At 33.1% G+C, this 24,223-nt stretch overlaps 3 protein-coding genes across 5 annotated transcripts; 1 reads left to right on the forward strand and 2 right to left on the reverse strand.

Moving 5' to 3' along the window:
• Positions 1 to 3,205: 3,205 nt before the first annotated feature.
• Positions 3,206 to 4,745, forward strand: LOC144575067 (UDP-Glycosyltransferase superfamily protein). Its single transcript, XM_078325188.1, has one exon. The coding sequence runs from the start codon at positions 3,267 to 3,269 to the stop codon at positions 4,635 to 4,637; it is 1,371 nt and encodes a 456-aa protein (XP_078181314.1). The 5' UTR covers positions 3,206 to 3,266; the 3' UTR covers positions 4,638 to 4,745.
• A 3,099-nt stretch (positions 4,746 to 7,844) lies between these two features.
• Positions 7,845 to 10,145, reverse strand: LOC144575216 (uncharacterized). Its single transcript, XM_078325327.1, has 3 exons — positions 9,214 to 10,145; positions 9,041 to 9,101; positions 7,845 to 8,933 (listed from the first exon to the last, which is right to left on the reverse strand). Exons 1-3 carry the CDS (start codon positions 10,143 to 10,145, stop codon positions 7,845 to 7,847), a joined length of 2,082 nt encoding a protein of 693 aa, XP_078181453.1.
• A 7,308-nt stretch (positions 10,146 to 17,453) lies between these two features.
• LOC144574958 (uncharacterized) lies at positions 17,454 to 21,292 on the reverse strand. 3 transcript variants are annotated; one of them, XM_078325066.1, is made up of 8 exons: positions 21,004 to 21,292; positions 20,476 to 20,862; positions 20,279 to 20,347; positions 19,826 to 19,882; positions 18,899 to 19,022; positions 18,221 to 18,275; positions 18,072 to 18,125; positions 17,454 to 17,588 (listed from the first exon to the last, which is right to left on the reverse strand). In XM_078325066.1, exons 2-8 carry the CDS (start codon positions 20,527 to 20,529, stop codon positions 17,567 to 17,569), a joined length of 435 nt encoding a protein of 144 aa, XP_078181192.1. In that variant the 5' UTR covers positions 20,530 to 20,862; positions 21,004 to 21,292; the 3' UTR covers positions 17,454 to 17,566. The 3 variants fall into 3 exon arrangements, with proteins under 3 accessions (XP_078181192.1, XP_078181191.1, XP_078181193.1); XM_078325065.1 differs by having other exon boundaries at positions 20,476 to 21,292; XM_078325067.1 differs by lacking the exon at positions 17,454 to 17,588 and adding an exon at positions 17,652 to 17,899 and having other exon boundaries at positions 20,476 to 21,292.
• Between the last annotated feature and the right edge of the window lie 2,931 nt (positions 21,293 to 24,223).

A 24,223-nucleotide genomic window follows, 5' to 3' on the forward strand; every position in this document is an offset into this window, starting at 1 on the left:
CAAATTTTCTTATAAAAAATTATGTATGTTTAAAGTCTGATTTTTCATTTGCACTGTTTGCTGGATTATTTCGGCCTGTAAATCAATATATTTTGATTAAAATAAATTAGTTGCCAACAAATTATTTGTCAACAAGTTAATTTAAAGTCTGAATTAATTGTCAGTACATAATTTTATTTTGATTATATTTTTACTTTAATCTTCATATAAAAATAAAAATGTAGAATATGAAAAATTGATATGCTTAATCGAAAAAGTATAAAAATTGTAGGAAATAATTCTAAGAGCATCAATAATGGTAATTGTTTTAAGATTGCTAATCTGATGTGTTAATTGCTAATATAATTACTGGAATGTATTATAATTGCTAAACTAACAAATTTGTTTTAGAAAACGTTTGTTCAATGACATGTTGTCTAATTGATTGGATCAAAATCTTTCTTAGTGCTCTCGCTCCAATAAAAAAGAAAGATGCGCTGATGTGGACATAAAAAACAATTTAATTTAATTACACCAAAATAGTAGATTAATTTCTAAAATTTCTATAACTGCTGTTTAGCAATTAATTTTAATTGCTCGATTGGAGATGCTTAGGAAGTATGTTTTAATCCGTATCCTCTCAAGTATTGCAGAGGATTACCTCACTTTATGCTTTGAGATTAAATCTCAACCGGTTGGGGATTTGAGTCACCATAGGGGCTGTATTTTTGGGCTTCGAGATTCGTGCCAAGTTAAAAAGAACAATTCAGATCTAGTAATTGTAAAAGATTCCCTTATCAGGTATTGGAGAGGATGTGAATTCAGTATGTCTGAATCGGCATCACCCCAGGTACCTGAGGTGCAAGTGCTGAATGTGGACCATTCATTTCACTTGGCACGAATCTCAAAGCAGACCCCTATAGCCTCAAGTTCTCAACAGCTACCGAATTGAGTTTAGCCTGAATAGAATTAATCTGGGCCGTCCATTTTTATAAAATTGCAACTCAGCTACCTGGGCGGATACGGACTCAGTATGTCTGCGGTTGCTTAGGAAAAAAAAAATGATATTATATAATATATGACCAACAGCCATGAATATGTAAAAGAGAGTGGGGATAGGATCTAACATAATATGATAATACATCAGCCATGAATCTATTATGTGCACATAATTATTATTTATTTTTCTCTCTTCTTTGTATGATAGACCTGAGAAATGTGTGCTGTATGTTGATGAATGATGATTATTCAGTTCCGGGTCGACGGATCTAGTAGAAATTTTGGATTGGGTTAATATTTGCTTTGTCCAAAACGTTCTTATAATTTTTACCACCGAATTAGTTGAATGTTGAATATTTTTATTTAAAATTTATTGGCACTTTCTGTTTGTAACTAATCCCTAGAAATGTTCATAATTCGTTTAACGAATAAGAGTCATTTGTCTGGCATGGTTTGTTTTGATTCATTAATTCAGTTTAACTACAAGCTCAGTTCCATGGAGTTTAATTTTTTTTTTTATTCAAAATATAAATTACAAAGTAGTCACTCATTCCAAGGCGGTACCCTACCATATAGAATGAGATCTGCTTCGTTTTAACTTTGTACGAATCTCAAAGTAGATCATGTATAATTTAAGTTGATATCAAAATTATTTTAACTCGACTAGGAGTTTTTCTTTTGAAGAAAATTGAGGGTCATACCTCATTTATATATTATATAAAAAAATGAAACTACATTGTTATAGGTAAAAAGGCTAAAACATTTGAGCCCTTAATAAGAAGAAATTAAGTAGTAGAGACTAAGACAGCATAAGAAAACTAAGCAAGTGCGTTGATGAAGACCTTTATACAATGTGTCATCATCATAGTGATTCGGAAATAATTCAGGTATAATTCGAGAATGATTCATAATTATTTGGATCAGAAATCTCAGTCCTACAAGGGAGCAAAAAAAAAAAATTTATTTTTGGAAAAATTTGGAAAAAAATTTGTGAATAATTCGTAAAATTCGGAAAAAGTTCGTAAAATTTGAGAATTATTTAGATTTAATTCGGTCAACCGAATAATTCGGCGTTTGGTTCGGCATCACCCAAAAAAGAATTATTCGGATATAATTCGAGTATCTTGTCACTATAGTCATCATACTATATTGCTATGGATCTTCTATCTGCTCTATCATCTTCTGTATTCCTACTGGCATTTCTCTGAGTACTCTGAAACATCGCTCTCTCCAGATTACAAACTGCCTGATAAGCATAATTGCTCGCTCCTTGTTACAGACCAATAAAACTGGTATAGTGGTATGGACCTGCTCCAGTACACATCAGAATTCAGAACCTATCAACAATATAGTTTTATGAATGCAGATATTTTTAGATTTTTTTTTTTTGTCAACACTAGAGATTGAAATAGGAAAATTATGGGAAGGATAAGTACACCGTTTCTATTCTTATTAATGAAAGACTAAATTTAATTTAATTTAATTGAGTTTAGAGATGTAAATTTGTATCGTGTCATGAGTCATGACTATTAATTTAAAAAAAAGCCACGCTATGTGATTCACATTGTAACTAGATATATTTGGTCACATTTTTTTTATTAATGTAAGTTAGTTTTATTAAATATTCGTTATTCAATTAAAATCTAAAGATCCTGATCAAGCATGACTATTTATTTTGCTATGAACCGGAGCAATTTGTGTGCCATATGACATCAATTTTTTCGAATAATGATCAAAGTTATGCGGATAATCACGATACAAAATATGCAAATCAGCGTATGTGATTGGAAACCGTATCGTATCGCCTTATGCCGTGACAAATCTGTGGAAATAAATCTGCTGTGATTCTCAAAAGAATCACAGAACTCTGCCTTTTCAAATTCACCCCTCTATTTTTTAAATGCACAAATCTCAAAATATGTTATTTTATATGCACAAATTTCAAAACAGATGAAATGGGTAGATTTAGAAAGGAAATAGGGTACTGTTATTCTCACGAATCACAGCAGATTTGTTTCCCAACTTTGTACTATGACGTGTGTATCCGGTCATACTTTTTTTAAATCCCAAGTTTGAGCTTATCTTTTTTTTTTTTTTTTCCAATCATCATCAAATATAAAAAAGGACGGAAATTCTGACGACGATGTGGACTTTTAGGTCCCCCAAATTGGACTTTTAAACCATAGCAGCAGATTTAAACTTTAAAATTCATCTCTCCTTCTTAATTAGTCGCTGCCTATGGACTATTAACTTTGAATTCTTTTCTTTCTCCTATGTCCTAAGTTCTAATGGGAAAGGGGAAACTTCACATAGCCATGGTACCATGGCTTGCCATGGGTCACCTCATACCATTCATGGAATTATCCAAACGCATAGCTCAACAAGGCCACAAAATATCTTTTCTCTCTACTCCAAGAAACCTTACAAGACTCCCAAAAGTGCACCCAAGTTTATCACATCTCATTCAATTCATACACCTTCCCTTACCTCCTACCAAGAACTTACCGGCCGATGCCGAGGCAACCATCGACTTGCCATCCGACGATTTGAGGCCATATCTAAGGATAGCCTACGATGGTTTGGAGAGCCAGTTGTCAGAATTTCTTCAAAAGGCTAACCCAGATTGGGTAATTATTGACTATGCACCCTACTGGGTCCCACGAGTGGCGGCCGAGTTCGGGATCCCGTGTGCATTTCTCAGTCTATTTAGCAGTGCATCCCTCTCCTTTTTGGGACCTCCGTCAGTTTTAAATGGAAGTACTTTGGCCCGGAAAACACCCGAGGATTTCACTAAGGTGCCTGAGTGGGTCCCATTTGACAGTTCAATTTATTACCGTGGCCATGAGGCGCGCGAAATATTTGAACCAGGAGTTTTACCTGACGAGTCGGGCGTGTCGGAAGCGTATCGGTTTTCCAAGGTGATAGAAGATTGCAAGGTAGTGGCTATACGCAGCTGCATAGAATTCGAGGAACATTGGTTGAAACTTCTCTGTGACAATATTTACCGAAAACCGATCATACCAGTTGGCGTCTTTGCACCGTTACCGGAACGAGATGTTCCATTTTTACGACATGATATTACAGATTGGTTAGATAAACAAAAACAAAATTCAGTGGTTTATGCTGCATTTGGTAGTGAGGCCAAGCTTAAAAGCACACAAGTGCATGAGATTGCACTTGGTTTGCAAATGTCTCAATTGCCATTTATTTGGGCACTAAGAGACACCAACGGTTTACCTGAACATTTTGAGGAGATGATAAAAGGTCAAGGAATTATATGCAAAGGATGGGCCCCACAAGTCAGTATCTTAGTGCATCCGTCGGTTGGAGGATTTTTAACCCACTGTGGTTGGAATTCAATTGTAGAGGGGCTTGCATATGGATTGAAACTGGTACTGTTACCTTTGATGTTTGATCAAGGCTTAAATGCGAGAGATATGGTTGACAGAGGGATTGGTATTGAGGTGGATCGAGATGAGACTGACGGGTCGTTCACGGGTCGGGATATAGCAAAGAGCTTGAAATTGGTAATGGTGGAAAAAGAATTAGGTGAAGAATTAAGGTGCAAAGTGCAAAAGTATAAGAAGATTTTTGGAGATGAGGAGATGAATCAGAGGTGTGTGACCCGATTTCTCGAATACTTGTCAGATAATGCATAACAGTAACAGTGATGTTATCTATCAATGTACACTTTTTTTTTGTTCCTGTTAGTATCTTGTGTGTTGGATGTGATAATTCTTTTTCCAGTGGTACATGTCCTTTTATAATCTTCTCGAAATTCAATTTATCAAGAGAAATTTATATATACACCCATCATAACTTCATCGTAACTTCTTGATTTATTAGATAGTTTTCCATAAAAAAATTAAAACTAGTTATCTAAAGTCTAAACTCACTTAATTTATTAGAGGAGGGTTCAAATGCCTCCATTTTTTGTGTCTCCATCATGTCTCCATTTTTTAAAACTTTAATAACTTAAAATTTAAAACTTAAATGTCAAAATAAAACAGTTAGATGTGATCTATGTTATTTTCTATGTGCTCATAAAAAATTATTACATTTCAATTTTTATTTTTATGTGAATTAATAAGTTCAAAAATCAACGTCTAGAAATCATCCACATTAGTATGTTTATTACAAGCTCTTGATAACAATCAAAATAAAATTGAAATGTCATAATTTTTTACACGTGCATAAATAAAATGATGTAGATTACATCCAACGGTTTTATTTTGACTTTTAAGTTTTAAATTTTGAGTTATTAAAGTTTTTAAAAACAGAGGCACAAAAAATGGAGGTATTTCAACCCTCCTCAATTTATTAATATGCCTATTCGCTATTTAATCAATTAAAAATAAAGTTTGATATAAAATATGAAAAAAATAACTGAAAAAATGTGAAACATGGATATATATAACCGTGTAATTAACTTTAGCAGTGAAACTAGGGGTGAAAACGGATTCGGTAAACTCCGTCCGAATCCGCTTCGTATTCGAATCAGATCCGAATTCGGATAAACGGATTCGGATAATTTTCAAATTCGGATCCGAATAATTACTTGACAAGGCTAGTTTAGCCGGATACGAATTCGGATTCGGTTTACCAATGTACAAACGGAGCGGATATAAACGAAGCATACTTTCATTACCCGATTTGTTATCCTCTTCAAGCTTTAAAGTACTTCACGTGGGTTGGTACTAAATTCAAAGTACTACCTACTCTCTCCTCTTTTCACGTATTTGCAAAAAAAAAGTACTTCACGTGGGTTGGGTACTAAATTCAAAGTACTACCTACTCTCTCCTCTTTTCACGTATAGGGTATATTATACTATTCAGGTGCATCACGTGATGTTTTTGCTTTCATAAAGGCATTTGCTACTCTCTCTCCTCTCCGTTCTCTACAACAAACAAGTACGAACTTTATTGGAGAGTTATATACTCTTGGATCCTATTTATTCTACTGTTGTGGGACTAACAAATTAAGAACATGTCCGGAATGGATCACAAAAAAGACTTGTATTATTGTCATAGTATACTGTTCAAGTGCTTTTGTAGCACTTAATTTATGTGCAACGGGTCACTGAAATTATGTTGTTGTATTTAATTAAATTATAAACTAACTTAATTATTTATTTATTTTAATATTTTAATTTTATTAATTAGTATGGGTATCATAAAGTTTATATAACTCAATTATCCGACAATTATTCGTTTCGTATCTATATTCGAATCCGTATTTGTATATTATCCGCTTCGTATCCGTATCCGTTTAAGACGGATTTGATTTTGAATTTTGACATTCGTTTACTATCTGTATCCGTATTTGTATTCGCTCCGTGTAAAGCGGATACGAATATGGTATCAGCATTATCCGCTCCGAATCCGCTCCATTTTCACCCCCAAGTGAAACTCAAGATGTTGTGTGCTGCACCGTATCACAGGTTACCCTTACTTTAAATACTATGTTCCAACCTCTGCATTTGTATCCTCCCAGATATTGTAGAAGAATATTATTATTTTATGGTTTAAGATTAAATTTCAGCTGATTTGGAATTTGAACTAGCATAGGAGACAATATTTTTGAGCTTTGAGATTTGTGCCAAGTTAATGGCGAAAAGAGGGGAATATTTGGAAACAGTGAAAAGTTAACGGATATAGACTAAATTCATATCCAGCAGAGATCTAACCTTTAGTCTAGTAACAAAGGCACATGGTTTTCATGTGAGAGGTTATGAATTCAAAATCCGGATAGAAGAAATCATTTATTATAATAACAAGAGTATTAAATAGTTGAGTAGCTTGACCTCCGACCTTTACTCAAAAAAATTCATACACAGCACGGATTTTAAGGCGGATGGACTGATTGAAGTATTTAGTTAGTTTTCTCGCCGCTTGACAGGAAATCAGACTGGTGATACAGACAAAATAAGTCTATTTGAAGTTGAGAAAATCTAAAGCTTAGATTACAAGAAGCAAAGGAAGCTATCACGTTTTCAATAAAATTCGTCGGATTAACAAGATCTATAAAAAAGCTCAACCAATAGAAGCTTCAAAGTAGATGAACATCAGAATGTCTGCATACCTTATCAGGAATAGTATTTTAACCAAATTCGGTTCGAAGGACATTTAACCAAAGTCGGTTCGCTTGATGTTCGGTCAGTCCGATATACGATCAGAGCCATTCAATCTACATCAACATTTCTATGTATATTTTTAAAATGAGAAGGATTCAAATATCTTCAGTTTTATGTTTTCATCGTGCCTCTATTTTTTCAAAATATAATAATTTGAAATTTAAAACTCAGATTTCAAAATAAAATAGTTAGATTTGATTTACACCATTAATACACATATAAAAGATTTACAATATTTTGACTTTGTTTTAATTTGTATCAAGAGCTTGTAAAAATATATTGATATAGATATATTAGGAATGTTGAATTTTTAACTTATTGATTTCTATAAAAACAAAATAAAAAGTGATAAATTTTTTATGTGCGTATAGAAAAAACTAATATATATTACATCTAGCAGTTTTATTTTGAAATATTAGATCAAATATTTTGTGGCCAATTTTTAGAAGGCTTAAAATTTGAAATATTTTTTGTCACTAATTGTGGTTAATCTATTTAAACAACAAGTTAAAATGCCAAAACTAATATTTAATTTCTTCCCTTGATTCTCAAACACCTACTTATAACTCAAAAACTGTGTAAAATTAAAAACAAAATTATAAGAAATCCTAATTACAGCGTTACACTCCATAAACAATTTCCGATACAAACCTCCAATATAATTAATTGGAGTCCAACCAACATAACATAATTAAAAAAAAAAATACACATAAATTGGAAATTTATTTATGACTAACTACTAAGATTGGGTTCCAGCCAAATGCAATTATACGGTTCTTTCAAACACTTAAAATCATGATTATGCATTTTGGTTTTCATGTTGTAGTAAAATGTTGCCGTGCTAGTTTCATTGCGAAGTCGTGGCAAGTATAGTCTGTTACTATAATTCTTACATGATAATGCTCTTGCGATAGAAGTTCTAAAATCTAAAAATAGTGTAAGGTCTCCTAAATCTTCGAGCTGAGTCCAAAACATCTTTGATCTATCCAATTTGTAAATTCGGACATAATCCATGTTAACTGCTCGAAACACGGAGATTAAATCACTGTTGCACTCTAACAAATAGCAATATTCTGAGCAAATCTCTAGCGCATGATCAATATCGGAATAAATAGGCAACAATTTATCGAGAATTCTCCATGTGTTGTTTTTTGGATTAAAAACACCAAGGTTACCCAATCTACCCAAACAATAGAATTCTCCATCGATAAAAACAGGATTGTTGTCAGCCACAAGGAATGGGCAATTGTTGTGAAATTCCATATGATACCATTCATCTTGTCCGTAGTGCCATGTGATAATTTTCGTAAATTCACCTCTAGGTTGACCGACAAGTGCAAATACCACACAACTCAAAGAGTTTGGCGCACAAGATATTGAGATACCATTATATGAATAAGGATACTCTAATATCGGGAGATGATGAAAATCATTAGTGAACGGATTTAGCAAACAAAGTTGACTGTAACCTTGTAGTGCTAGAATCCACCCGTCTTTGGAGGAGAGCAAGCGGCTTGGCTCATTGGAATTAAGGTTCTTCACATTTAGCGTAAATTGTTTGCCTTTGAAAGGATTGTACATTCTACATGTACCCGATTTTTTTGGGCAATACATAAGCCACACTCGTTCATCTTTGATCGGATTGGATAGGTTCATCCATGACTTGCAAACAGTTCGAAGGCGACCAGAATCCTTAAAAGGTAATTTTTCTGAAATTAACTGCATTATGTGTATAGGTAGGTAATTAACCGATTGCAAAGAAAGAACATATTTCTTGTTTTCATGTTCCTTTACTTGTGGGCGTGAGCTTCTTTTAGAAACCTGTTAGAATATAATAAATTAAGATGGTATTAATTAATTAATTAATTAAGATAAGAATAATAATATCTTATTTACTAACTAAATATGGGCAAAATAATTAAACGTACCTTAATATTGCACGCATTAGTCTCGGATGAAATACAAAGTTCAGGCTTGAGGATAGATTGCCTATAATTAAAATTATAATTAGTTTGTTTATGTATCATGCAATAAAATTAAAATAACACCAAATTAGAAATAAAGTAAAATAAATTATGCATGCAATCTTTAATATATATACCTCATAGGTAGTAACCAATTGAAAGAACCATAATATTGGTCCTGTATTGCCTCTTCGGGTAGTAATTTAAAACTGATGGTTTGATTTTCCAAACATATTTTGTAGAGCCTTTTTCCATCATAGCATGACAACATATGATAAACACAATTCCGGTCCACTCGAACATCATGTGCACAAAATGACTGTCCACCATTACCATGTGAATCGAGGAAAAATGCACAATCACCAATGCTATCGACTCTCACCCAATCAGTTTTTGTTTCGTCGAACTTGAAAATATCAAGATCTATAACAGCTTGTGTCGTACCATGAAAGCATGTTCTCACAAAGAAAAGATCTCCACATGACTCCACCAAGTTCGCGAGCCGTCCAGCTCCAAAGGAAAAAAAGTGTCCAGGTTTGTCTATGCTTATAGTTTTAACATTAGTAGTTTCAGCACCCGTCGAAAGAGATGCTATGTCGATTATCTCTATACTGTTTAGAAGCACAACATATAATTTTTTTTTGTACTTGAGCATCGTTCTTATATGAGTGACATCTAGGTCGACAGGAAACTCAGTCCATTCTTTGTCACCCGGATGGCAAAACAAAAGAAAATTATCTTCTTCGCCAAAAAATATGATGGTGCAGTCAAGAGAAGTTGGTGATGATGTTAAAATGCACATTCCAAGGGATTCAAACAACTCCTCATCAATAGATGGAAGATGAATCTTCTTAAACGAGTAGATGTTCAACAAGAAACAATCATCGATTACATCGCTAACTAAAAATAGCCACTCTTCAAACTGAGCTAAGCACAGTTGCCCAACCATTTCAGGAATTTTTCTTTCTTCAATGCTTCCATTCAAGGGATTAATCAAGGTCTGAGTTTTTTTATCTGATCCCGATGCTCTTATCAACCAAACTTGATCGTCAAAACCACATGAGACCATATTTACTACCTTCTTGATCAATATAATAATTAAGTTGTTAAGGCAAGAACAAACTAATGACTTGAGACCATTAATTAACAAACTAGTTATATGTTTCGATATATATATATGAGCAAAGCTAGAGTGTTATGTGCTCATCAAAAGAGTTTGGTGAGCACAACTCCAAAAGTATATCGAATCGACTTCAAACGTCGAATCCAAACCATTCAAATCCTTGTATTTCATGAGTGATGCATACACATTCAAAATTTTGAAAGTTTCAAGTTTATTTGCTACAAGATCAAGCGGTCAAAGAAATGATAAAAATTGAATATATAAAAAACTTATAAATTAACTTATAAAATGTTCATTTATTTGACCTCGTGACCTTGTAGCAAATAAACTCAAAACTTTTATAATTTTGCATGTACATGAATCACTCATGAAGTACATGCATGGATTTGAACAGTTTGGATTCGACATTTGAAGTCCATCTGATATACTTTTGGATATATATATATATATAGGTTGGCTAAGATCAAAGTGGTAGTTCCTAAGCCTTGGTGCTACCGATTCTAAAAAACACTGGTTTTGAAAAACTCTAATAAAATAGTAAAAAATTTCCGAAAAATGTAAAATTTGGTCTCCAAGCACATTTCAATATGAAGAATATGTTGATAAGTTCGAATTGACTATTGAACTTTGAAACTAGAGATATGAGCGTAAATTAAAATACCCACTATAATTTGCAAAGCATGGTAGCCTATGTCTAGAGTAAGGCTACCATGCTTTGCAAATTAAAGTTGACGTTTTAATTTGCGCTCATATTTCTAGTTTGAAAGTTCAAATAATTAATCCGAACTTCTCAACATGTTATTCATATTGAAATGTGCTTGGAAACCAAATTTTACATTTTTTTGAAAATTTTTTACTAATTTTTTAGAATTTTTCAAAATTATTGTTTTTCATTAAATAAAAAAATAATAAAAAATTCAGAAAAACACTAATTTTGAAAAATTCTAAAAAAATAGTAAAAAAATTCAAACAAATGTAATTAGCCTTGGATTTCGAAGATTGATTTTTGATTTGGTGACAGTCAATTTAATTCGCCTTGGATTTCGATCCACTTCTATATGTTTCGTATTTATATGTGAAAGTTCATATATTTTATAATTATGGTATATACCTGCATATTACTTGGAACATAAAATTAACATACATCTGTTGAAAATTGAATAGGTTATAATTAATTTAATATGTATTTGAAGCAAAATTCAATTGTAAATTAGATATTATAAAATTTACCACTAAAAGTGTAAAGAAGTAATGCAACGGAAGAGCGTGAGGCTTCCTCTCTCCTCTTCTTGTTTGCAGGTTGAGAAGATGGTCGAAATTCCACAACAACAGCAAATGTTTTTTCTACGTAGTAGCAGCCCCCTCCTGGACTCTCTTTCTCTCTCTAGTAGTTTATGAAATAAGAGTTAAGATTTGCTTCTTCTTTTTTGCATTTATGAATGCGCATAGCAATTGATGGGTACTCATTCCATCATTCCGTCTTTTAAATAACCTTCAAGCAATTTGCTAAAAATTGCATTTCCAATAATAACAGAGAGAAAATAGAAAGAGCGGAGAGAGTGAATTCTCAAAATAAACATAGTAGTATAATTAGCACAAATAACATTTTCCAGAAATAACAGAGAAAAATTTAGAGCATACCACCTCTAAATTTTGCACCATATTCATATTCGTGCTTAAAATAGCATACTTCTAATTTATGTATATCCATTTAATAAAATTATATTTATGTTCTTTATCAATAAAATATGTCTAAATTTAGGCTAACTTAAAATCTTTATCAATAAAATTATATTTATGTTCTTTATCAATAAAAATATTCAGAAATAACAGTGAAAAATTTAGAGCAAACCACCTCTAAATTTCGCACACATATTCATATATATTCGTACTTACAATAGCATTTTTATATTATAATAGTATAATTCACTTCTAATTTAATTTATGTATATCCATTTAATAAAGTTATATTTATATTCTTTATCAATAAAATATGTCTAAATTTAGGCTAACTTAAAATCTTCCAATCATCTATCAAATGAAAGATATATAAAAGCTGCTAATTGTCAAGGAAAAAATAACACGTATCGGACGTGTACAGTTTTATATTTTTTAAATAAAATTGAGATCGGTGAAGATATACAAAAGATATTTCAAAACTCAATGTAAGTTAGAACGTAAGGAAATATATTAAATTGTAGAAAGGAGGCTGGATATATAGCACATAGCTCCGTGTTCATCCACCAGTACAGAAAAGCTAATGATATGCGGTTTAATCGTGTCAGCAAGCGTTGTGTATGAATAGGTAGGTTTATTGTACATAGTTATTGAACAATGTCTATATAGTACAAACATACACGGTTAATAAATATGAACTGTGTCAGATATTAATGAAAGAATGCTGAAAAATGATGATTATAACAAGTGTTATATACACGGTTTTTACAAGACATCCATGTTTAATTTTTATAACCATATACGGTTTATTGTTTTGAACCGTGTATGTTTTGATTTTTTTTTTAAATGATATATAATTGGCTAGCACCTATATTTGCTAGCCATTAAACATACAATATTATACATCCATATTTACTAGTCATTATTAGAGATGGGCTATCCGATGGTCCAGAAATTTTTACTGTTGACAGCAAAACAGCAGCTTTCAAAATTGCTTAATAAATAGTAAAAAAATTTCAAAAAAATGTAAAATTTGGTTTCTAAGCACATTTCAATATGGAGATCACATCTAACGGTTCGGTCATTTGGACTTTCAAAATGAAAATACAGCGTGAAGTAGAAACGTGTTTTACTTTGCAACTCACCATAGCTCATCTCTCATTATTATACATACAATTACACATCCATAATTCAAAAAATATTTAACATTCACATCATACGAAAATCAATATTTATTTCTTCGACATTTCAACACACATCAAACAATATTCACATTCAATATACGTATATACATCAAGAGAATCTCTGAGAGCTACTGATTAAAACAAAACAAAAACCCTAACTTTTCGAACCTAGAAGAAAATAAAACAAAAAATAAAGAAAATAGAACCTGACATTCTAGTCTTGTATATGGTTCCGTGTCAGGTTCTGATTTCGGCTCAGGTGATCAAGAATTATCATTGATTTCATCATTCTCTGTCATAATTTACAAAGTAAATTCAAATCATGCAACAGACATACATATATAGCCAACAAGTATATTAAAAACTGCACACAATTAAACATGTTATTTTTTCCTTCGACTTTACATAACAGTCTTCAATAACTTTACATTAATACATACATATATATCATCATGCAACAAACAAATTAAAGCCAGTTCATGCATGTAATTACCCATATTTGGATTTAGGTCCATGTCAATTCAAGGTAGTGTGACAATACTCGATCATTTCATATATATTTTTTTCAAGTCAAACCTAGATTTTTTTTAAGTCAAACTCAAGATAAATCGGAACTTAAAATATTAACCCACAAATTAAAAGATTACTATTTTATAAATCTGGATGGTGAAACTAGACTCCAAATTTTCTCCACCTGCTCGCATCATTCGTTTTGTGTCTCCACGAAGAGGATGAAGACCAAACGCAGAAAGACACAAATCGAAGGAGAAAATCCTTCGTTTTGTGTATTCTACGATTACTCTTGTTTTGTGTCTCCACGAAGAGGATGAAGACCAAACGCAGAAAGCCACAAATCGAAGGAGAAAATCCTTCGGTGTGTGTATTCTACGATTACTCTTGACCTCCTACTTCGAATCCTTCTTACTCACAAAAAACCTAGCTAACCGAGTTGAAAAATTTGTGGTGTTCACACAGCGATGCCAAAATCCTAAGAGAGATGAGTATACTTTAATTTGATTAGACCCAAGAGGGCGGTGAGACGTACAACAACTATAAAATCATAAGAGAGAAAGAAGCGAAGAGGGAACTGGAGAGACTAGTATAAAGAGGGAGAAGAGACTGAGGAGTTAGAGTTATTCACTTATTTAATTAGACAGGGAGGTGTTGAGAATTAAAGACAAGACAAAATTTGAAAAGATGCCAAAAAGGTAAAAACACTAAACATACACAGTTCTTTTTTTTTTTGAGAACCGGATAGTAGCTATAAAACATACATAGTTCAAAAACAAAAACCGTTCATACTTTAAGTAATCATAAAACCGTGTATACAAAGTAGATGTGACAAAAATGAACTAATCAAAACTCAATTAGCTAGAGAAAGAGCGAGAGAGAGGTAGAGAGAGTAGATTTCACCTAATATGCTTTCAGTAACATTTCAATCCATATGCTTCCAATCCAAAATTCATCCAATCAATTTCAAACGAAAAATCCACCGTTTGAACTGATCTCCTTCAAAAGAGCTTCATTTATATATAATTTTTAAATTAGTATCAAGTCAAACGGTAAAAAAAAATGAAAATTTGTGTGCCTATTGATGCATTTGTTGGTATGTCGAAACTTATAAAAAATAGTGAAAAAGTTTATAAAAACAGTAAAAAATAATATGGTGTGAGAATTAGGAATCAATTAGCCTTGGACTCGTTAGAGGATAATCATCATTGGCTAATATTAGAAAGGGAGCTGATAACAGTACCCGCGCTATAGTACCCACACTATATCCATAGGGGGGCCACTGAAAAATAAATATGAAAAAAATATTTTTTATAGGGATCGCAAAAACTTCACAATTTGATTTTTTTTCGCTAAGTATTAATAACTATGGCCGAAAGTATTTATATCTAAGTATGAAAGTATTTATAGCTATGAGGTGAACACTTATTTATTGTGCGGGTCCTGTAGCGTGAAGATAATAGTACCCACAATACTGTACTCACGGGGTGACCACTGAAAATTAAATGCAGAAAGATAACTTCCTGCAGGGACTGCAAAATCTCCACAATTTTTTTTCTAAATTATTAATATCTACGCAATTTTTTCTTTCAAATGAGATCCATGATGACGTACCTTCAGACTCATCGTCGCGCAAGTATTTATACATATACTTGCAAGTATTTTTTACATATGATACTGAAAGTATTAATATCTAAGTATTGTAAGTATTTATACGTATGAGGTCAACTATTTTTGTTAGAGAAAGGCTAACGCGGAGATGATTGGAGAACTTGAAAAGATATAATCATAACAAGTTACGCATCAAAGTATTAATATCTTTTTTTTTTTAAATGTTAATATCTTATCTTCTAAGTATTTATAACTATGAAGGTATAAATATCTAAAGTATTTTTTATATGACACTAAAAGTATTAATATCTAGGTATTGAAAATATTTATATCTATGCACTGAAGTATTTAGTCATATGAAGTCAACTATTTTTGTTAGAGAAATGTTGATGCGAGAACAAGTGCGGGGACTGTAAAAGAAAAAAATATAATTAGTGGGGACCATAAAGAAATAGTACTGCTGGGATTTTAGAATAATAGTCACTTGAGAGTTGAGACTATATAATGTATTTTTACAATAATTAATTAGTGGACATAATATAATTAATGGGGACCATAATACATTATTCCTCTAAGTGCGGGTACTGTAGCATGGGTACTGAAATAATTATTCTATTTTCTAATAATAGAGGTTACTATTTTTTAAATGTATCTCAATTATATTTCTTTAATAGAAATTAACCGTTGTATTGGTTAGAATAGACACAGGCAAACCGAATTCTATACAAAGCCCAGTGTACAAACTATCTAAATCAGAATTGCAATAATATTTCAATTCAGAGTAGAACTAGAGTGCTCTTAAGCTCACCAAAGTTTTGGTGAGCTTAACTCTAAAACTCATCAAATTGATTTCAAATGACGAATCCGAACCGTTGAAACCCGCCTACCTTATGTGTGATGCATCTACGTGTGAAATTTTTAAACATTTGAATTAATTTAGTATAAAGTCAAGCGGTCAAAATTAGAAGGTTAATAAATTAATTTTAGTGCATTCATTTTTTGAACGTTTTTTGACCGCTTGACTTTATACTAAATTAATTCGAATGTTTAAAAATTTCACATGTAGATGCATCACACGTAAGGTAGGCGGATTTCAACGGTTCGGATTCGTCATTTGAAATCAATTTGATGAGTTTTAGAGTTAAGCTCACCAAAACTTTGAGTGAGCTTAAGAGCAACCTAGTTCTACTCTTCAATTCACATATTTTTACATTTAGCTTCCGCAAAAAATCAGCAACAACAATACTGGGCCTGTCTTTTTCTGATCCTATCTGCACATGAAGCAATTTAAATATTTTTTGTGTGTTATAGACTGTGTACCAATATAAAGCATCACATTCCTGCCTCTCTTTTTTTCTTTTTTTTGCTGGTTGGTTTGACAATATGTAGAATAGGTTTCAAAAATAATACTTGAAAAATATAATATTTCAAAAGACAAAATTAATAGATAGAATAATCATGTGCTATAGTACAGGAAAAATATGTACCTTTCTCCTGACAGTTGCAAACTTGAAGAAGAATGATCTTTCAACGCTTTTAAAAATAGGAAATTTATATTTGACAAACAACACCAAAGCAACCCCTAATAAGGAAGAGTTCTTGATTTTCTTCTTCAATTATCGATGAATACTATAAAGTAGTTTACTTTGTATTGGAGACGTTTGGAATGTACCTCAATTTCAGAAGGTTGCCATATGGGCAGATATCACATATTTATCATATAATTCCCTATCTAAACTAACACCTCATTTCTTCTCTTGCATAATAAAAAGGCAACACAAGAGCGCTCCCTCTCGTCTTGACCAAGTCAAAGCTTTCATAAACTAATGTCTAGATCTAAGTTTCTATACAGTGATTTTATCTATAAGGAATTGGTAAAGAGAAAATCATCCCAATTCCAAGATGTTGGGAATTTTATAGAGGCTGTAAAAAAAAATTAAAAGAAGATAAAAGACCAAATGGAATGACTTGACGTGGTTTATATTTTGCAGATGGTTGCCACGAGAGCAGATATTCGTATATTTACCAGATAATTTCCTTACCTAAAACTAATACCTTTTTCTTCTCTTTCATAATAAAAAGGCAACACAAGAGCACTCCCTTTCCTTTGGACCAAGTCAACATAATGCTTTCATACACTAATTTCTATATCTAAATTCCTATACAGTGATATATCTATAAGGAATTGGTAAAGAGAAATTCATCCAATTCCAAGATTTTGGAAAATTTTATAGAGGCTATGCAGATATGTTGGCAATTTTTGAACTTGAGACAGCTGATTTCAATTTGTCGGCAACTCCCAGCTAGTTTGCGAGAAGTCGAAACACTCTCTCATCACGTAATGGACACCTGTGATGTGATCACATCCATCAATACCAACTCTTTCTATAGCAGACAATCCATCTGCCTATTTTACAAAAAAGGAAAAAAGTAACAAAGTTTAGAATAAACAGTAACACTTTATGCCAAGGTCAGTAAGAAAGGCTTTTTTTAGGCCTTATCTAAACATTTTACTCCACACTTAATATGTCAAACAAGGAGTAAAATAGGAGTAACGTGAAGTAAGAGGTGAATTAATTCGGAGTAAGTTACTCCATCTCTTCAGGTGGATCAATTTTCTCCACATTTACACCACTTGTAGGACCCACTGTCATAGACAAAGTTTCATTTCCCAACATAATACTCCTCCGGACGGATTAATTTAATCCATGATTTAAGCTGCCAAACAAGATGTAAAATATGAGAAGGAAGCAACTTGATCTGCTTGAATTTAAGTACAACCAAATATGACCTCAAGGATCTTAGGATCTGCTAGAAGCAAGAGTCTAAATTTTTTTTCAATTTAACTAAAATTCAAAATAGTGTTAAATAACAGCGAAAATATCCTTACCATGGAAGATTCAGAAGGAACAGTGCCGTCTCCATCAACATACCTATACTCGCCCTAAAAAAAAGAAATATAAATAAATCTTAATCCACACAATTCAGAATTGAAGAAATACGAGAGGTAATAAAAGATAGTAAGAACTAAAACCATACCACTGTGCGGCACACTTCCGATAATTCTTCAATTGGGGAGCTTTCAGATCCATACCTACAATTAAGACCAAATATAGAAATATGTCTCACATAAAAGATGCTTTTTTTGTTCATGGATTTAATCTCTACTCTACAAATATCTAAATGTTAAACATATTGCTCTGCCTAAACCCCAAAAAGAATACAATCAAATGGACTCAAGAACAAAGTTAAAAAGGGTTTAGTATCCATTACTATGTGTTAACTCACTTTTAAAAATAAAAAAATCGCAATCTTGACAAATGACAATCATCACACATAACTTCTCAAAATCGACATCTTTTTTTTTATGGTTGGCGGCGAACTCAAAATCGACATCTAAAATATGATCTAATACTGTGTATATCAACACATGAAATATGATGAAAGTCAGTGCTTTACCATTCATTCAACTTAAGATGCAACTTGCAACAGTCCGTATATAACTGCATTGGAATATCAATGCCACTGGAATTGCATGATCTTTTATGCACAACTAATCTATACAAAATGCCTACAATTTTCCTTTTATTTTTCTTTGGTTTGATTTTGAGAAATATTGTCAAGAGTGTGAAGTTAATCAATTATCAATTGACAGCATCTAGAAAGTTCACTTGCAGAAAGAAACGAGAATAGAAGAGTAATTAAAGCATCTCTTACCAGACATCATAAGGAGTTTTGAGTGAAATGCCATATATGATTTAGAAGCTGACAGTTTCAGGCAATTGAGCAGTGTCACGTATTTTCCGGGAGCCCACTGCAACCGTCTTTCCATTATACTTAACTGTAAACATAAGAGCAAATAACAGAAATTTAAATCTATGACAAAAATCGTCCCTTCATCTTTTACCAAGAACATTTTGTGGGACCTAAGTGACACAATTCCTAGGTTCAACATTTTTCCTTAGCACTTAATTTACTGAAGTTCGGGATGCAAATTTATGGTACAGTCTCGATCAAAGTATCAAACACAGTGACAAAACCAAGAGGCTTGGTGAGCTTAAGAACACCCTAGTTCTAATCCCATCAGTTTGACATTTATTATATATCTATCACAACATTTTTCAGTCTAAAACAGGTACTATGCCTAGGTACATACTGTGGATCAATATTTTCATTTTCAAAGTCCAACAGTAAACTGTTCAACTTCTGACTTGTGGTGACCGCTAAGAAAGTCCACCTAAGAATAAGGAGTGGCGATAGATAGATGACTTTAGGTGAACTGTAAGCAAGATGCTTTCATCCCTTGGAGGAGAGTTAGATAGGATACCAGATTGGGTGCATAGGGTGAGTCATTCGTTATTATATTGACAAGTTCAGTAGTTTGGATCAATATTTTCATTTTCAAAGTCCAACAGTGAACCGTTCAACATATGATCTCCATATGAAAATATACTTTCAGACTAAATTTTAATATTTTTTAGAATTGTTTTACTATTCTTTAAGATAGTATAAAGTTACTACTTTTGAATGAACGCAACGGTATTAAACATTGTAGTGTTGACATTGGTTGTAATGTTTTAATTAACCTTTGGTACGACAACGAGGTCAACTAAAAATAGGAAAGAATAAAACATAAGCTTCAACCTTTCTGAATAACCATGAAACAACTCTGCACATGTCCCATCTCATTGAAAGCCTTTTCTGGCTAAAAACACAGATATTAGGAAGAATACAATAATATAGAAAGAGAAAGAGAAAGGGAAAAAAATCAAATCTTTCTCTTTATGTACCTGTAAGCAACCAAATGTTTTTTGCTATCACTAAATAAAAGTAAATTATCAGCAGCTGATAAAGTTTTTTGCTATCACTAAATACAAGTAAATTACCAGCAGCAAAATAAGACACAGAAAGTTATTATTATTTTTTTTTGTTAATTTAATAGACCAAAAAATTATTGTTACTGACATTGCAGGTTTTAACTGATTCAGCAAATTGGGACCAAATAATTTGGCTACAATTGATGATGTTTGGATAATCGATATAACATCAGTAACTTTACTGCACAATTCATTAGAGAATAACAGGAGTGGTGCTCACCTCCTTCAAGCCATCTGAGAATTCTTTAACCACAGAGATAGCTATTCTTGGAGCCTCCTCGTAAGGAAACTACAATATAGAAAATTAATGGACAAATTACATCCAGCACATAAATAGGAAGTACTCTAGTTTAAATGATCCCAATGAAAAGATTCTAAATCTGAAAAGCCAGTACCAGTAAACACCACATGATATACCTGGGAAAGCAACATACTGAACATTGTCCTCTTAGCAACTTTCAGGATATTCATGAAATGAGTCCAGTGTCGGTGTTCCGATAATATTCAAAATTAGTACAAACAAAATCTGATGAGAATGAGGCATATCATTACTTGTAAGCATTACCAAGAAACATCAGGTTGCCTATTCATGTCATAATTGGCCCCCGGTGTGTATCACATGAACCACAGGAAGCCGAAAAGCTCTATTTAAAAATCACATCTTAATTAATTTAGAAATTTACTCATACATATTCAACACAGATTAAGAGAAAATTGTACTCCAATCAACTTTCTCTACAATGCTACGGCTTAAAATCGCGCCTATCATTGTTCCAATTGCTAAAATTAGCCAAATTGAGAGCACTGGCCAACAAAAAAACAAGTTCATCAGAGGACGAGAAAAATTTTAAATACTAAATAGAAACAAAGTGAAAATTACGAATCCAGAGTCCTCATAAAAAGAGAAAGCACGAATTGAAGAGTGGATAATGCCTCTACACGTACCGAAATACGAAATACGAAAGAGCCAGCAACGACCACTCCAGTGTTAGTCGCTACTCTTAAAAAGGTAGGCGAAAAAAAAAGTGTTAGTGGTCGTATTAAGGAAAGGGGAAGGAGAAGGGGAAGGGAGAGCAGTGGATATCGGGGCTACTGGGGTCGGTCGGCGGTGGGAGAAGATTTCCATTTCAATATACGGCACGGCAGCGTCGGCGCCTTAGGCGAGGAGGAGGAAAGAGAGAACAACGGGAAAAGAAAAAGAAAAAAAAATCGGAGGGAGCTCTCTCGGAAATAAATCTGCTGCGATTCCAAATTCCCTGCGATCCCTACGATTCCAAATCGTTCCCTCCATTTGTTTAGAGATTTGTACCTAAAAGTAACTCTTCCTTGAGATTTGTGTGTTTTAAAATGTGAAGGGAAGGATTTGGAATCGCAGGGATCGCAGGGAATTTGGAATCGCAGCAGATTTATTTCCGTTTCGCTGACAGGGGACGCCTGTCGGCCTACTAGACCGTACTTGAGCTTTAGCAAGGTCAACAATTAAAGAATCAAGATGCAAAGAATCACAAACATGTTAACAAGCCTTCAATTCTAACAAACAATATATCACTGTCCTCAACTATAAAGAAATGTAAAGAAGCACTGCACAAACATTTCTAACAAACACTGTTCTCAATTCTAACAAGCCTACACTTCTACTTAATGTGGTTAGATCCTTTTCTCTTGATCAGGGGGCAACCATCATGCTTCCTCATTTCTTGATAAGTATCGAATTCCTTCCGACACCAGCAGCAGGTATAATAAGTCTTCCTGTAAAAACCATACAAAGTTTTCTTGAACTGTGAAAAGGAAGTCATAAAAAAGTCATTTTTTCTACAAGTCAAAGTTCTTTTACTTCTCTTTCTTTGATGGCTTCTTGGATGGTGGGCCCCGCTTTTTTTCCTTTTTCGGCATGCTGACGTGTTTGAGTTACCTCGGGTGATGTGTTAGTATAGGAATTGTAATTGAGACAGGATATGAATGAATCACTGGTATTTCATTAACCTCAAATGTTACAGCCTTAGTCTATATATAGACTTTCATCCTAGATACAAGAAGCTCTCAGAAGCTCTAACTAACTATAACAGAATTCTGTTATTTATCAAAAACATAGGCTAACTATAACAGTGTCTACATACAATGAATGTCTAACACCCCCCTCAAGCAAAGGGGCAGCTGTAGCAACACTAAGCTTGGAGCATAGAAATTGAAGCCGTGGAGATGCTAAACCCTTGGTGAATAAGTCGGCAAGTTGATCCTTGGAACATATGAACGGCACCATGAGTTCCTTTGAAGCAACCCGTTCGCGCATAAAGTAAAAATCAATTTTAATGTGCTTTATTCTTGTATGGAAAACCGGGTTTGAGGTGAGGAAAGTAACACCCAAGTTATCACACCAAAGACTCGGTTTATTGAGAAGAGGGACTTGAAGCTCACGCAAGAGTTGTTGAATCCAAATGAGTTCCGCACATGCAATCGCCATGCTATGGTATTTGGCCTCCGTGCTTGAACGAGAGACGGTTGTTTGCTTTTTCGAGCCCCGTGATAGTAGGTTGGAGCCAAGAAACACGCAAAATCCCATGGTGGAGCGCCTATCATCGGGGCTTAACATAACAGTAAAATTTTACATTTTTCTAATTTTTTTTCTATTTATTAAGCCACTTTGAAAATCACTAATCCAACGGTGACTTCTGATTTTACTGTTTTGTTAAGCCCCGATGTCATGGAAACTAATTTTGAAATTTCAGAGTAGGATAACTGCCCTACTCTGCAGTATGCTAAATCCGTCCCTGACTAGGACATCAGTTTAAAAATAGACAGACGATCCAATATTAAATTAGAGTGGATCTGAATCTTATTAGTTGATGATGATTATTTTTGATATACGAAATTGTGCTTGGATTATACTCTTTTATGCTATCTCAATTAAGCTAAATTTAATTGTCTTGAATTCCCTGAGAAGATCTTATATATAAGAATTAACTCACAACTTGAACAATTGCCATCTATATATTGTTCACAGTTCAATCCACAAAGAAAAAAAGGTTCCATTTTTGTACATTCAAGTTCTTGTCACTTCCTGTATGAGATAGCATGGATCCTAATTTAAACACTATCACAGCATGGATTCTCTGTTTCATCGCCTCCGCTGCCTCGAGCGCCGGTGGGGTCGGTGGCGGTTCCCTTTTCCTCCCGATTCTAACGATAATCGCCGGACTTAGCCTCCAATCGGCCACAGGTTTCTCTACTTTCATGGTGACTGCTGTGACTCTTTCCAGGTTACCTTTACTTTAAATACTATGTTCCTACTCCCGGATTTGTATCCTCCCAGGTATTGTCGAAGATTATCCTCACTTTATGGTTTAAGATTAAATCTCAGCTGATTTTAAATTTGAACTAGCATAGGGGCAGTATTTTTGAGCTTTGAGATTTGTGCCAAGTTAATGGCGAAAAGAGGAGAATATCTGGAAACAGTGAAAAGTTAACGGATATAGACTAAATCCATACACAGCACGGATCTTAAGGCGGATGGACAAATTGAAGTATTTTAGTTAGTTTTCTCGCCGCTTGAGAGGAAATCAGACTGGTGATACAGACAAAATAAGTCTATTTGAAGTTGAGCAAATTTAGCTACTAGTTTTCGTTAAAGGTTAGATTACAAGAAGCAAAGGAAGCTATCATGTTTTCAATAAAATTCGTCGGATTAACAAGATCTAAAAAAGGCTCAACCAATAGAAGTTTCAAAGTAGATGAACATCAGAATGTCTGCATACCTTATCAGGAATAGTATTTTAATTAACCAAATTCGGTTCGATGGACATTTAACCAAAGTCGGTTCGCTTGATGTTCGGTCAGTCCGATATACGATCAGAGCCATTCAATCTACATCAACATTTGTATGTATATTTTTAAAATGAGAAGGATTCAAATATCTTCAGTTTTATGTTTTCATTGTACCTCTATTTTTTCAAAATATAATAATTTGAAATTTAAAACTCAGATTTCAAAATAAAATAGTTAGATTTGATTTACACCATTAATACACATATAAAAGATTTACAATATTTTGACTTTGTTTTAATTTGTATTAAGAGCTTGTAAAAATATATTGATATAGATATATTAGGAATGCTGAATTTTTAACCTATTGATTTCTATAAAAACAAAATAAAAAGTGATAAATTTT

The sequence above is a fragment of the Carex rostrata genome, chromosome 23 (assembly GCF_964058835.1).
Source record: "Carex rostrata chromosome 23, lpCarRost1.2, whole genome shotgun sequence".
In the NCBI taxonomy this organism is placed as follows: domain Eukaryota; kingdom Viridiplantae; phylum Streptophyta; class Magnoliopsida; order Poales; family Cyperaceae; genus Carex; species Carex rostrata.